The 14,563-nt window shown below is 39.1% G+C and overlaps 1 protein-coding gene across 1 annotated transcript; it reads right to left on the minus strand.

The window, feature by feature from the left end:
- Positions 1-2,018: 2,018 nt before the first annotated feature.
- LOC114882603 (MFS-type transporter clz9-like) lies at positions 2,019-4,173 on the minus strand. Its single transcript, XM_046289988.1, has 3 exons — positions 3,809-4,173; positions 2,922-3,632; positions 2,019-2,842 (listed from the first exon to the last, which is right to left on the minus strand). Exons 2-3 carry the CDS (start codon positions 3,355-3,357, stop codon positions 2,019-2,021), a joined length of 1,260 nt encoding a protein of 419 aa, XP_046145944.1. The 5' UTR covers positions 3,358-3,632; positions 3,809-4,173.
- Between the last annotated feature and the right edge of the window lie 10,390 nt (positions 4,174-14,563).

A 14,563-nucleotide genomic window follows, 5' to 3' on the forward strand; every position in this document is an offset into this window, starting at 1 on the left:
AATTTGCTGATATTACCTTTACTGCCGTCTCTTTCGGTGTTTCGCCTCTTGGTAGATCTTCTCCTTTCAGTGTGATATTGTTTCGTTTCTCCCTTTTTTCTCTTGCCTCCTCTTTTCGCTCTATACGGTTTATTCTTTCAATTAATTCGTCCGCCTCATCTCTTTTCGTTTCTAGATTTTTAATTCTCTTCTGTATTTCTTCTTTTTCTCGCTCCCATGCTTCTTGCTTTCTTTTCCATTCTTCTTTTAGTTCTCTTATTTCCTTATTTATGGATTCGTTTTCTTTCTTAATATCTTGTGTGTCCTTCTTCACTGTCAGCACAAGCTCAGTCAATCTGTCTAACTTGTCCATTTTTATATCTTTAGGTTCGCCTTCTGTTCCTTCGCTTTCTGTTCCTTCCCCTTCCGTAGCTTCTTGCGGTGGTGATCTTCCTACTCTTCTTGCTTTTTGGAAATTTTCTATCAGTTCTTTCTCCACTCTTCTTCTTTCTTCTTCTGCTTCTTCTTCTTCTCTTTTTCTTTTAAAAGAGTCCAGCAATGATCCTTGGCTGCCCGACCTATATTTCCCAAGCTGTTCAGCTAAAGTCGGCCTTCCTCTTTTTCCGGAATCCTTTGGGCTCTCCGTCTCTCCTGTCTTACTCATCTATGTTTTTCTCTCTCTGTGTTCGCTTCTATGCCTATACTTCTCTACGTGGCTGCGCCAGACTTGACGCGGCCGCTCTGGTCTGCTTCTAGGTGTCGCTACCTTTGTTCTTCTTTATCTTATCAGTTTATCATCCAATCGATCTACATTTATCGACGTATTATTCCACGTCGTTTATTAATCTACAATATCGACTTTTTCCACGTAGCTCATCAGACAACCTAACCTCTTACCTCTTTCGCCAGTTTCATTTCTTTTAAGTAACTTGTTTCCGTGTACCTTTATGATGCCTTTATACACCTGTATTCTTTGGTTTTTCCTCTTTCCAGCGGTATTTATTGCACCTCTATCCGTTCAGATTTTCCTTCGGAATTGATTGATTCTGTTTCACTTCTCTCCGACACGTACTGCCTCTATAGCTATCGTCACGTGACCCCCGCCTTTTCTTCTTCTTTCTCTTTCTTTATTCTAGCTTTTTCTTCATTTTGAAGCCTTTTTAATTTAGCTCTCTCTTCATCTTGTTCTTTTTTTATTTTTATGTTCTCTAATTTTAATCGCTTTCTTTCTTCTTTTTGTTGCTCTTTTTCTTTTTTTATTTCAATCTTTCGTTTTTGATATTCCCTCCATTTATCGGAGGTTGCAACCGCTGGAATCTTTTCTTTGTTTATTTTTCTTTTACGAGACAAATTTTCTTCTGGCCAGAACAGCACTTCTTGAAAAAGTGTAGGAATAGATGTATTATTATTATCTGTAATTAGTTAACGATTTATTTATAAATAATTGTTTTACTTATTTTTTCTTCAAAAATATTTATTTTAAATACTTACCATGTTTATTTGGACATGCAATTTCATCGGTTACTTCACTATTATAATCAACTATCACGTCGTGTGATAAAATGTCTGGCTGCTCTGCTATATCTGAATTATTTTTAGATTTTATTTGGTTTAATTGTGTAATTTGTGCGGATGTGTAAATCTTAGTTGAGTCATATGAAACTATTTCATATTTGCTTATGTCTAAATTATTTTCTAATATATCCTCACTAATAGAACTTAAATCTACGTGTTCTAAATTATTATCTATGATGTTTCCATCACACTTGCTACTACCTGCCTGTTTATCGTTAATAAATTCAATATTAACTATTTCATGATTAGAAATTGTATCTGCCTATAAGAGAAAACAATCAAACAAAAGTTTTTAGAAATCTACTTGTTGTAATGTAGTCATTTATCAATATTACTTTCATCATAAAATTATATATAATCATGTGTTTTCAATTATTTAAATAAATTACTAAATAAATAAAAATAAATAATTGAAATAAATCAGAATAAAAAATTAAACTAATTCAGAAATTATAATAGAAATCTTAAACAGTTAGTACCGAAGACGTTTCAATGCTTCTCTTCTCTATCATTCCCGCACTCTTATTTAACATAAGTTTTCTGCATTCCAGCCAGATTGAAAATAGTACTTCATATTTTTCTTCTCCATACCATTTTCCATCTCTGCCTTCAGCTACTTTAAAAAGTTGCACTGTTTTATCATCTATGTAATCTTCTATAAATGTTAAAGTGCATTCATAGTTATTGTGGGAGCTTGTGGAACTGTTCATATTTGTAAGATTTTTCTGCTGCAAGAGTTGATCGTGATTCAATAATTTTTCATAGTTGACAGCATCTGCAGAAAGCGGTGCAAGTCCACAAGCAATAAAGCCCTGTGTTAGAATATTTTTAACATTAAGAGAATGCAAAGCAGTTTGTAGAACAGGTGCAAAGTTTTGTTTTTTTACAGCTTTGCCACCATTTTGCATTCTCCAGTCTGTGACGGCTTTTTTCCAGGCTTCCTTCAATGGACGGAATAACGCAACATCCATTGGTTGGGTAATGTGGGTGGAATTAGGATATAATGAAATAATTTCTATTTCATGTTCTACACAAAAGTCACTTAGTGCCATTGTAGCATGTGATGAGTGTCCATCTAGGTACATGATTATAGGAAATTTAATTTCTTTTTTAATGCACCATGGGTAGAATACATTGGTCATGTATTCATAAAATGACTCTCCAGTCATCCAGCCATTGTCAAATTTTCCTACACTCCAATCTGGAGGCACTTTATCAATGATGCTTGATGGTAGCCTTTGGTATGAAAACATAATCATTGGTGGTAATAGCTCACCTGCTGCATTACCTATAAGTTTAATAGGGTTACTAAATTTACTAGAAACAGTTATATATTTTTAAACTAAAGATACTATTTTATTTGTCACCTGTAATCAATGTTGTTATACACTCCTTATCATTTGCATCAACTAAATTATAAATCCCTTTAGATTTTTTATTTGTGATAACTTTATTGCCTTTTGGGTTTAAAAAAAAAGCTGATTCATCACAATTAAAAATCCTAGATGAGTCAATATCAAGCAGATTGTTTGATTTAAGATAATCTTCAATTTGTTTAAACCACTCCCGTATTTTTCCCTCAGACACCTGACCACGTCTTTCACATAAATTCTGGGGTGTTCTTAATGAAAGCTGGGGGTGGCGTTTCATAAAGGCTTCAAACCAATGCCTGCCTGGCCTTCCATTAGTGAATGGATTCTGTCTATTCATTTTTTTTATTAACAGTTGTACACTATCCAACAAGACATCTTTAGTGAAAGGAAAACCTTTGTTAGCAATTGAAAGGATCCAATCCACAAGCATACTTTCTTCCTCTTTACTTAAAATTGTTGGATTATTCTCTTTCCAATAACATATATGCCCTTGTGTTTAGCTCTGACTGTAGAGTAAGGCACTTTGAACTGCTTACTCGCAACTCTTATGGGCATTCCATTCTTTACAGCTTGTAATGCATTAATTAAATCGTTTTCGGTAAATCGTAAGTATTTATTTTTACATTTTTCCCTCTTCACTGTCTCCGTTTTTTCTTTTTTCTTTGTAAATGTAGTTTTTTTATTTGTTCGGGGCATATTTATCAACTAAGAAACGATAAAATAAATAAATTTAACCTTAAATATAATAATTAAATTCGTCCAAAGAAAGTATTAATTTTTTAATGACAGTTATATATTTATATTCGAGGGTCATCTCATTGAAATTATCCGATTAGAAATAGGACCTTATTGGTTATGTGAGTGACTGTATTACTACTCACCTATTTTTTCTGCAAATAGAAAGTAAAACTTGAAAAAAAATAACACTCTGCACTTCAAGTTTTATACTGCACGTTTCTGCCAAATTTTGGCAAAAAATATGAACAATTAAACACGTTTTTTTAACAAAAATCGGATGTCCACGTGTTACTCGCGATCGTAACCAAATCGTTCAAGTCCGGTATCGTTATGGCGGAGGCACTTATTAAATTTATTTCTATTAAAATGCTGCCATCTATTGAACAGCGGATTGTAGCATTTTGTACGGGAATACTGAAATAATTTGTAATAATTTTTGTAAAACTAATTTCTTATTTCACTCTTCATATTAAATAAAGATATGCGCACTGAGCAGAAATCGGGACGTGATTCGGAATAGGGACATTCACCTTAAGTCGCGAACGAACGGCTTGACACCCCGTTGGCATAGCACAATAAAAAAACTGAACTGGTAGAACATCTTTAGTCGCTTAAAATAATTTTTAACAAAAAACAAATCCGACTTCGAAATGCACTAAAAAGTGTAAAATAATTTCTATTTCATTTATACCAATATTCCATAGCTATTAATAATATTTACTTAATCGTTAACTAGGATACGAAATACATTTCAAAGTTTTCGGAGGCGGTGCAAAATTAAAAATACCCGAACAAACGATGCAGCCAATAACGATTTGATTGCGGTATGGCAAACTTGGTAATTAATAAGTCGTAAGAGAAAAAGCGGAACGTTATAGGTTCGGCTGAAAACATTTGTAATTGTAACGATTATATCAGAAATTGGCAGCACTCCTGATGTACATGCACTATACTGCAGTTCACGAGAGACCATAGTTAACTCGCGCAGCTCACTAGGTCTCGAGAGATTTTTAATAACGTGTGTTATTCCCCTCTACATCTTGCTTCTTGTTATACTTTGCGATCATATAAATGGTGGGCAGAAATATATGACGTACGATATCTGATAACCGGTGATGATATTGTAAAGTTTCACGATACAATTATTATCGTTCACTTTTAACTATAATTAAGGATTAAGGCCAACTTAATGTAGAATAATAAAATAATTAGATAGATTAATGAAACAAAAGATTATAAAGTAAATTAACAAAAGGTACTGCTAGAATCAAAAATATAAGAGTAAAGAAAACTGTTCTCTGATTAATTATGTCCAACACTCTTCCACACACTTATTCGCTTCTGATAAATTGAATAGTTCAGTCTTTTAACTATCGTCCCAGCTAGCTGCCTCGTGGTCGTTACATCTCGTATTCTCTCACACCTCTCTCTGCCTATGAATTCGTTAGATTCGCCACGCTCTAGCGATCTCCCTCTCCTGCTCTAACGCGTGCGCAGTACAATATAGACGTTTCTAGCATCTTCATAAGGCTATTTTTGTTTCGCGATGCAGATTGCCATCTTTTTGAAAAATTTGGTAAAAAGCTTTTCATTAATTTTTTATGAATCTCTTTTAACATGTTTTCTGTAATATCTGGACATTGAACTTTAAGAGTTTCAACAATTTCACGATTGCTTAACAACACAATGTCCACCAATTCACTGTAACCCATCTTGAAAGTTTCCATGTTGAAAAACAAACAAAAATTAAATACTATGAACTAAAGTTTAAAGTTAAATACTGTTGACGCGTCGAACGTGTGTTCGCCAAGACGTTTTGTTTTAAAAAATTAATTTTAAAACTGTTAAAGGGTTATGTGAAACAAAGACTCGCGTAGAGTAGAGTAAATAATTATGTTTAAGAAACGGTGAAAAGGAGGTGTCTGTGATGTCTACAAAACGGGCAAACAATTAGAACTGCCTACAAAACGAGCGATTGGAAGAAAACAAGTGATTGACCATTCGCTGTCGTCCGGACGAAAGAAAAAATGCTCCCAAAACCAGATTCGCAGATGTTCGCAGCTGAAACCTCTTTGGATATAAACTTAAAGATATACTGTACAATTTGCATTAAGTCTGATCTTGACGGTAATTGACGCAAAGAAGTTATGTCTAATTAAACTTCAACTCTATTTTTAAAAATACCGTATTGTTCAACATATGTTCTATTGAAACAAATGAGATTGTCATTACCTTTATTCATATCATTTACTTCCTTAATATGAACATAATCAAATTACAAAATTGTTTCTACACTTAAATGCTTCCGATACTTGTACCAACATTTATTTGTGGATCCGTTTGTAGAGCAAAATTGGCGATTCCCTGTTTCCCAATTTTCATGTTATAATATCTTTGTAATCAAGTGAGTATTTACAGAAATCTTTCTGGATTATGATGCTCCAAACAACCTTATTTGAAATTATAATAAAAAGAATCTAGGTATCTAACATTTCCAAAATCGATTTTTTTCCGCGTTTGAACCACTGTGCGCCGCTACGTTGGAGGAAGATGTGGGGCGCCACCGTCGTACGAACGACTCGGAGAGAGCGGGAAGCAAGCAGCGTGAAGTGTGCGAGTTTAGAGAGAGTCGCGTCCGGACGTTCAGGTTGTTCAAAACAAGAAGGCTTCTGTGAAGAAGTTAGAGAAATAAAGTTCCTTGTTGATAGTAACGAGATTCTCATTATTACACCACTCTAAAGAGAGTAGAGGTGGATCCTGCGTCATAAACTAACCAAAACAGGGTGCACGGCACCCACATTGGTGACCCCGACGTGATCGTCGTAGGTTAGAACAAAGACGCATCATTTGAACAAAGAACCAAGCGTGCACGTGCAGGCACGCCGGCGTGCGCGCTAGAATGGTCAGCAACAGCAAATTCTAAAAAAGCTGTTTGGCAGCGTCTTCGTCAAAGGACATCCTACAACATCCTACAAGGCCGGTATCCCGCACATTTCAACAAAGAAGCGAATAATGGAGTAACAGCTTCGTCAGCTACAGGATCGACTACGGGAGTTGGAGGTGCAAGGCTGGGCTGAGGCAGCTACGCCGCCTGTAAGTGTTGCAGCATTATATCGGCAACCGAAGATCGCGAGTTTTTGCGATCCAAGCTGAGGTAACGCTACGGAACGCGGGGATCACCGTGTCCTCGACTAAAGCGGATTGCGTCACCAAAAAACTGGACATGGAGGCTCTGCAAGCCGTCCAGGACTTGCTAACTGCCGAACCGAGGCCGGATAATACCTATGAACTAATTAAGGCACGACTGATTTCAACATTCGGCAGTTCCAGTGAGTCGCGGTTACGCCAGCTAATTAAGGGGCAAGTCTCGACGCTAGGGAAACCCTCACTAATTTTGACTCGCTTGCGCGCGCTAGATTCGGGCTGTCAGAACGATATCATTCGCACTGTTTTCCTCGACCAGCTTCCGGCACCGTGCCGAGCGGCATTGTCGGTCTCGGATGAAAAAAACCTAAGTAAGATAGCGGAAATGGCTGATAAGTTTGTAGAAGCCCTCGACGTGGGCCAGGGCCAGGTATCGGCGGTTGACTCGAAGGAGCCTTCGATTCTTGACCAGCTTGTGGCGGAAGTACGCAAATTGTCATCGGAGGTCGCGACCCTGAAATCGAACGCGAACCACGGTAGATACAGACGTTTCAGCCGGTCGAAATCGCGCGAGCGGTCGAAATCGCCAAAAAGATCCACGTCTGTTTGCTGGGTGCACCGCAAGTTCGGGGAGAAGGCTCGGTTTTGCAAGAAGCCCTGTACATGGGAGGCTCAACAGGGGTCGGAAAAGTAGGCAACCCCGCCCGCTCGGAGGCCGTGGGTGAGGGTCCTGTGGAGTCAAGGCGTCTCCATGTTCGCGACATAGAATCAGGTTTGAGGTTCCTCGTCGACACCGGGGCGGAAATTTCCCTAGTTTCGGTCGATAGAAATTCAAATCGTAAACTCTCCGATTTTAAACTCTTCGCGGCCAACAATTCACTGATTAACATGTTTGGCGAAAAGCGTCTAGCGCTGAATCTTTTAGTTACTAACAAGAAAGATACCTTCGTGCAAGTATAAAGATAGTTAGGGTTGTTAGGTTTACGATTACTAATATGCAAATGCGATTTACTTTATTTTCTTCTGGAATAGCCAAATGTGCGGACATTGTATTTTAGTTTGTTCATATTTTTCTATTGTAATTACTCTTAGTTTTAGTCACCTAGTACGTAAGATCATTGTTTGTTAAATAATTGGAGATGAAAGACTGCAGAAACAGGTTTGGAGGGCCAAACAAATGAAGATGGCCGAGTGTTAAGGAAAATAGTATTACTTTGGTTGAAATAAACCTCAGCTACTTTGGAAACCGTTGCAGTGAATACTGATCCAGGCCCTTCCCAACATTTTCGAAGAGGACGTCCGGAAAAAAGTTTTGATGAATGCTGTGATCGATCTAAACGATCGAAAGTTAAACAGTTGCGTGAAAACTATTCTGAGGAATTAATTGTTATGGCTGGGCGTGCAATTGAAAATTTGTCAGGACCGACCACATTCAGCCCAGAAAAGGCATTAGCTTTAGCTCTCGATGCTTCGTTGTCGAAGTACCAATATGAAATCCTTAGGAAAGCAACTGAAGAGATTGGTTGTAATATTTTCCCACCCTACTACAAATTATTAAATGAGAAAAAAAAGTGTTATCCATCTAATGTCGAAATAAGTGAAAGTTGTGCGACTGTCAATTTACAGACATTACTAGATCATACCACATCAAGAATTTTGAAAAGCAAAAGCGAGCAACTTGGAAGAATAGGAAGTGAAATGACACTTGTTTCCAAATGGGGGTGTGATGGTTCGTCCGGTCACAGTGAATATAAGCAAGCTTTTGATGAAGAATACATCACTGATGCAAATATGTTTCTTACATCCCTCGTTCCTTTGCACCTACATGAAAAAGGAAACAATTCTGTAGTAATTTGGAAAAATACGAGACCTTCCTCTACGCGGTTCTGTAGGCCAATTTAATTTCAGTTTGCCTCAGAAACATCAGCAAATATAAAAAATGAAGTTGCAAGGATGGAGACAGCAATTAAAAATATTAATGAGAGTGTAGTTACATCAGACAGTAAGACATTTAAAATAAACCACAAACTGCTATTTACCATAATCGATAGTAAAATTGCACAGACGATAACTGATACACCATCCATGGCAGTATGTTATATATGTAAAGCGAAACCATCAGAAATGAACAATTTAACAGCTATAAGAAATAAACCTGAAGCCGCAAATGCCCTTAACTTCGGATTATCACCTCATGCAAGGATCAAATTTATGGAATGCATTCTTCAGATCCCATATAATATACCATTTAAAAGTTGGAGAACAAATACACAGACAAAACCACAAAAACCTGAAAACAAAAAAATAATACAAGAAAAATTTATTAAAAAAATGGGACTGAAAGTGGATGTTGTAAAACAGGGCATGGGTACTAGCAATGATGGAAATACCTCCAGAAGATTTTTTGGTAATCCAAAATTAACAGCCGAAATAACAGGAGTGGACGAAAATTTAATTCATCGGTTCGCTGTAATATTGCAAACAATAAATAGTGGTTATGCAATAGATTCAAAAAAGTTTGGCATTTATTGCAAAGAAACTGCCGATTTGTACGTACATTTATACAGCTGGTATAATATGCCGAATACAGTACACAAAATTCTTTTACATGGCAGCAAAATAATAACAGCTGCCATGTTACCAATAGGAATGTTAACCAAGGAAGCCCAAGAAGCAAGGAATAAAGATTATAGGCAGTATCGGTTGAAACACTCCAGGAAATGTTCTCGGATATGTACCAATGAAGATACGATACATATGCTTCTAGCTTCTTCCGACCCATATATAAACAGTTTAAGATCAGTGCCAAAAAAACAAATTTTGGAAGTGAATGACAATGTGAAGGCTTTACTCGCAGAGGACAATGATTAAGTAATTACAACATAATAATTATATATGTATAGCTATCCTTTTTTTATTTTTTTATTTGAAACGTACTTTTTTTTACAAATCGCAAAACGATTCATTTCATATGCATTATTATTTCATTACTATTTCATTTGTACTATAAATGTATCGTAATGTTTGCAACGAGAAAAATATTTCTTAATTTTTCGACTTTTAAAACAAATTATTACTTCATTTTCAATAAGCCATTTTGTTTTTTGAAATTTTAACTTCAGATTCATAATCAGCGACCTCAAACACATCGACATACCAATTTTGATGCAAATTGAAGTTGTCATATTGATGCTATCTAATTTTTTCCGCAAAACGGCTAGTTTGAACCACTGTGCGGCGCCTAGCGGGAATTTATGGCCTTCATCTTTGGCGAGTTGTTTCAACACGCGATTCGCGTGAAAGGGGGCGCATGCCGTACCGTAGGTAACGGTTTTCAGGCGATAGCCTATCAGCGGAAACTCCGGCGACGGTCGCCAGAAAATGCACTGAAAATTAGTGTCAACCGAAGCCACGTTTATCTGGCGAAACATCTTTGCAATATCTGCCGTGTACACGAACCGATGCCAACGCCACCTTATCAACAACGAAAACAAATTGGCCTGCAAATTGGGCCCGACATGAAGACAGTCGTTTAACGATTTGCCGTTCGACGAGTTCATTGAGGCGTTGAACACCACCCTCAGCTTCGTCGTCTGGCTTTCCCTTCGTAACACGGGTAAGTGTGAAATGAAGACTTTGCCCTCTAAAGACTCGTTTTCGCCAATTTGGTTCATGTGCCCTAGGTCAAGATATTCGCGCAAAAACGCCTGATACTCGCAGTGTAGCTCTGGGTTTTTTGTCACGCGTGCCTCTGTTGTTTTGAAGATTCTCCTTGCAATGGACGCGGTGTCCCCGATTGTATTCGCGGGATCTTTTTTGAACGGCAGCCTAACCTCGTAACGACCATCGGATAAACGTCGGTGTGTGTTCGCGAAGTGAATTTCGCAGTTCGTTTGATCTCGCGTTAAAACCGGTTTGTTTGGGGTTTCTTCTAATTCCCAGAAATGCTTTAACTCTAATTGTAGAGTGTCGAACAGCTCTACGTGGTGAATTTTAACGGTGGAGTGAAGTTTGCCTGTCGGGACGGCACACGATCCGGACAGAACTCAGCCGAAAACAGTGCGCTGTACAATTGGAGACTCCGGAGGCCCCTTTACTATTCCGTCGAGCACAATCTTGCCATACTCGTTGGCGCCAATGAGAAGATCGAAATTCTCATTGCCTCCCGGATGCGAATCGGCGAGAGGTAGGTCAGTTAAATGCTTCCAGTTTACATTGAGTTTAAAGGAGTTTGCAGTGTAAGACGTTAAACTTTTCATTACTAATGCGGTGAATTTGATTTTTTCCAGTTCCCCTGCAACTTTTTGCCTACACGAAGACATTTCTAACTCAACCGCATGCTTTACTTTTCCTGCTCGCATCCCCCCAACCCCGGAGAGGCTAACAGCGACAGGTATTCTTTTTTACTTTAAGAAATTCCGCGACGCGCTCCGTCACGCACGTGACCTGCGAACCCTGGTCCAGCAATGCACGCACAATCATACTTCTACCCGTTTCAGCAGTGACTTTGACGCGCGCGGAAAGAGCATGGGTGCGAAGCATGGCAGACCGACACTCGGTCGTCCTCGTTTTGACGAAACGTTGTAGGTGAGTCGACATCCGCTGCCTTCGGCACCGTTTCCGGTTTCTTTTCCTTGCTAACGTTCGACCCGGTATTTTTAAAGTGTACGAGCGCGTGATGCTTGCCCTTGCAAATAGCACACGTTGACTGCGATGAACAATTCGCAGTGACATGTCCCAGTTTCAAGCAACGGAAACACAACCGATGTTCAAATATGAAAGCACGACGCTCACTAATTTGTTTTTTCTTAAGTTTGGAACAGGCAGCCAGCACGTGGTTTGCATCGCAAAAGAAGCACTTGCTTGAAGACGACTCTACTTGATGGAGGGCAAGGTACACGCGTTTTTCTGAAGCTCGGTGCTTCCGTTTCGCGTCGTCGGGGTTTGTCCCCTGACTCGCTGAGTCGACAGCTTCGAACGCGCGTATTCGAGAGGTTAGGAACTCGTCTAGCTCCGCGAAGGTAGGCAACGCGGTACTTCCTCCTAACTTGAGCTCCCAGTCGCTCAAGGATGCGCGATTTAACTTTGAGATGATAAGGAAATTAAACAGGTCATCCCAGTCTTGTACGGGCCTTCCCAAATTAATCAAGGCCTGTCGAATATCATTCGCTTTGTCACGTAAACTGCGCAAATCCTTTGTTGACGGCGAGCTCATGTTTGGAATCCCGATCAAGGTTCTCAAATAGGAGTGTACAATCACGCGAGTGTTGTATCTCTTTTTCAGAAGATCCCAGGCTGTGGAGTAATTGGCCTCTGTTATCGCGATATTTTTTAAAGTCAGGCAAGCTTCGCCCGTAAGACTTGATTTGAGATAATGGAGCTTCTGTACTCCCGTTAGAGACGAATTCTGATCAACTAGCGCCAAGAACAAGTCGCGATAATTCTCCCACTCCTGCGGATCTCCTGAGAATGACGGTAACTTTATCGAAGTCGTGCTTTCCGGTGAAGCTGAACTATTAGCCCTTTGCACTCGAGGCCGTTTCCGCGCAGACGAACCAGCAACTCGAGCGTTTCGGTACGCTTTTTGGTGAATTTACTACCTCTAACGTAAAATGATAAAAACTTTTATATTTTAATATTTAATGTATCTTTACAGTTTTACTAAGATAATTTCTTAAGCATTAGTCCTTGTAATTTTGCTTGGTATGATATTTTATAAAACAATCGCCGAGATGTATGCCCGGCTTCTCGGGACAAGTATCACAATAATATGTTGTTTGATGTCTTTCCATAGTAATGAGGGTTAGAAACTTCAACTTTTCTAGTACTTTTGCCACAGCTGTCAAGTTCGAACTGAGACCGAAAATGCAGTACGGTTCGTGGTTGCGTACTAATTTCAAATAAGAAAGTCTTATCTCCGTTTGAAGGGATATCATTTTACACTTCATCAGACTACGCAGAAAGAACGTAGAAACCCGCGTCGAAGAAACAAAATGTAAACAGTTACCGCCGCGGATAGAGTTACCGCAGCGAACAAAGTGGTGAGCGACAGTCACCTCTCGAGTGCAAAGGGTTAGATTCATCGAGCGACGTCTGCGCGACTGGCGGAGGATTTAATTTCTCCAACCATTCATTGAAATAATCGCACGCTTCCTCGTAAGAACACGAAGTCGTTTGAAAAATGTAATTTACAAAGTACTCATCTTGTGCAGAGGGATCCTTATCCGCCAGCTAAAGTATCTGCATATGCTGCCGGACGAACTTCTCCCAGTAGCCTCGAAGATTGCTCAGCCTGCTGCGAGTGACTGCTGCGGTGCGCTGACTCCTCGCCACCTTGTTGAAATTCTCCACCGCTCTGCTGATGAGTCCCATGGACACGTTCAGAGCCGCATACAGCTCCTTCAAGGCAGCTTCCTTGGAGGCCATGTTGCGTCACATCCTCGAACACCAACTCTCGAACAAGCTCAAACTGGACGTTCGCTGGTCAGAAACTGCGCACTGACAGCGTTTAACCCTTTACCACAATCGCGGCGTTCGTGTGAGTCGCTGCTCCTTGAAGCCCAGACACTCTCACAGACACGATACAGTTTTCCACTCCAATATATTATCCGGCTCGAAGGACCACTTTTGTTTAATATTGAAATAACGTAAGACGAATGCTGATTCAGCCACAATATCATGCGGGAATAATCGGGTGCAGTGACTACGAACTTTTTAGTCGAAAAGTAAAATTAGCTTTATTGACTGCCGCGATCGTTACAGAGGTATACAGTTTGATCTCGAAAACTAAAGGTTTCCGTTAATTATGCATAATGAAAAACATGTTCAGAATCATGCCCCCGACAATATATTAAAGGATCATTTAAGTCATTCTATGTTGAGATTAGAAACTTCCCGTTTTTTTGCAATAAAAACCGTTCGGAATAAAAAAATGCGAAATGTTTTTATAACAGGGCCAATCGGAAGACATATCCTACAAGACGCAAAAAGTTTCGTTCCGATTGGTCCATCCGTCTCGGCGTAATCGGTGAACATATATAAAAAAAAAAAAAAACAATATACACATCGAATTGAGTATCCTCCTCCTTTTCGAAGTCGGATAAAAAATACTGAGCGTCTCCTATATGATCTAATATTTCAGAAATATATCGCAATGGATATGCATCGCCAATTGTCTTTTCATTTAATTTCCGGAGGTACCATTCGCCACCTTGGATTGCTTTTAGAATCGGGTTTCTTTGGGACGATCCAAAGCGGTGAATTATATGGAGAATTTGAAGGTTTAATAATTTCGTTTGATAATTTGATTAAAATTTGACTTTCTATTTCTTGCCTGTGGATCAGAGGAAATCTGTATTGTCGTATATTAATTGGGATGTCATCTATTGTAGGTATGTTATGTTCAATGAACGCTGTTGCCTGCAGTTTGTTAGTAGGTAAATGAAATCTTTCTGGACTTTTTTCTATGAGGCTGTGGGAAAGGTAGTATATGAAATCGACTCAATCAACTCCGTTCGGTATTCTTAGTTTTATTCCGGTGCTGACTCTGTCGACGTTTTACCAAGACTCTCCTGCGCTCGGCCATCCTCTCCGTTAAAAAGCATTCAGAGAAGGAAGGGAAAGAGAGGATGGAGAAAGAGAGAAAATAGAGAAAGAGAAAAAGGTCTAAATATTATAGTAAAGTGTTGATAAGGGCAGCAGGAAGAAATCGTAAATATGTCGTGGTGAAACGGCTCGCCCGAACCTGATAGCTG

Source organism: Osmia bicornis, unplaced genomic scaffold (genome assembly GCF_907164935.1).
Source record: "Osmia bicornis bicornis unplaced genomic scaffold, iOsmBic2.1, whole genome shotgun sequence".
Lineage (NCBI taxonomy): Eukaryota > Metazoa > Arthropoda > Insecta > Hymenoptera > Megachilidae > Osmia > Osmia bicornis.

Excerpts from the sequence above, each read along its gene's own strand:
- LOC114882603 (XM_046289988.1), bottom strand. The coding sequence starts at position 3,357 with ATGCTTGTGGATTGGATCCTTTCAATTGCTAACAAAGGTTTTCCTTTC. Across the intron at positions 2,843-2,921 it reads TATAACAACATTGATTACAG|GTAATGCAGCAGGTGAGCTA; the intron begins GTGACAAATAAA and ends TTAAACTTATAG.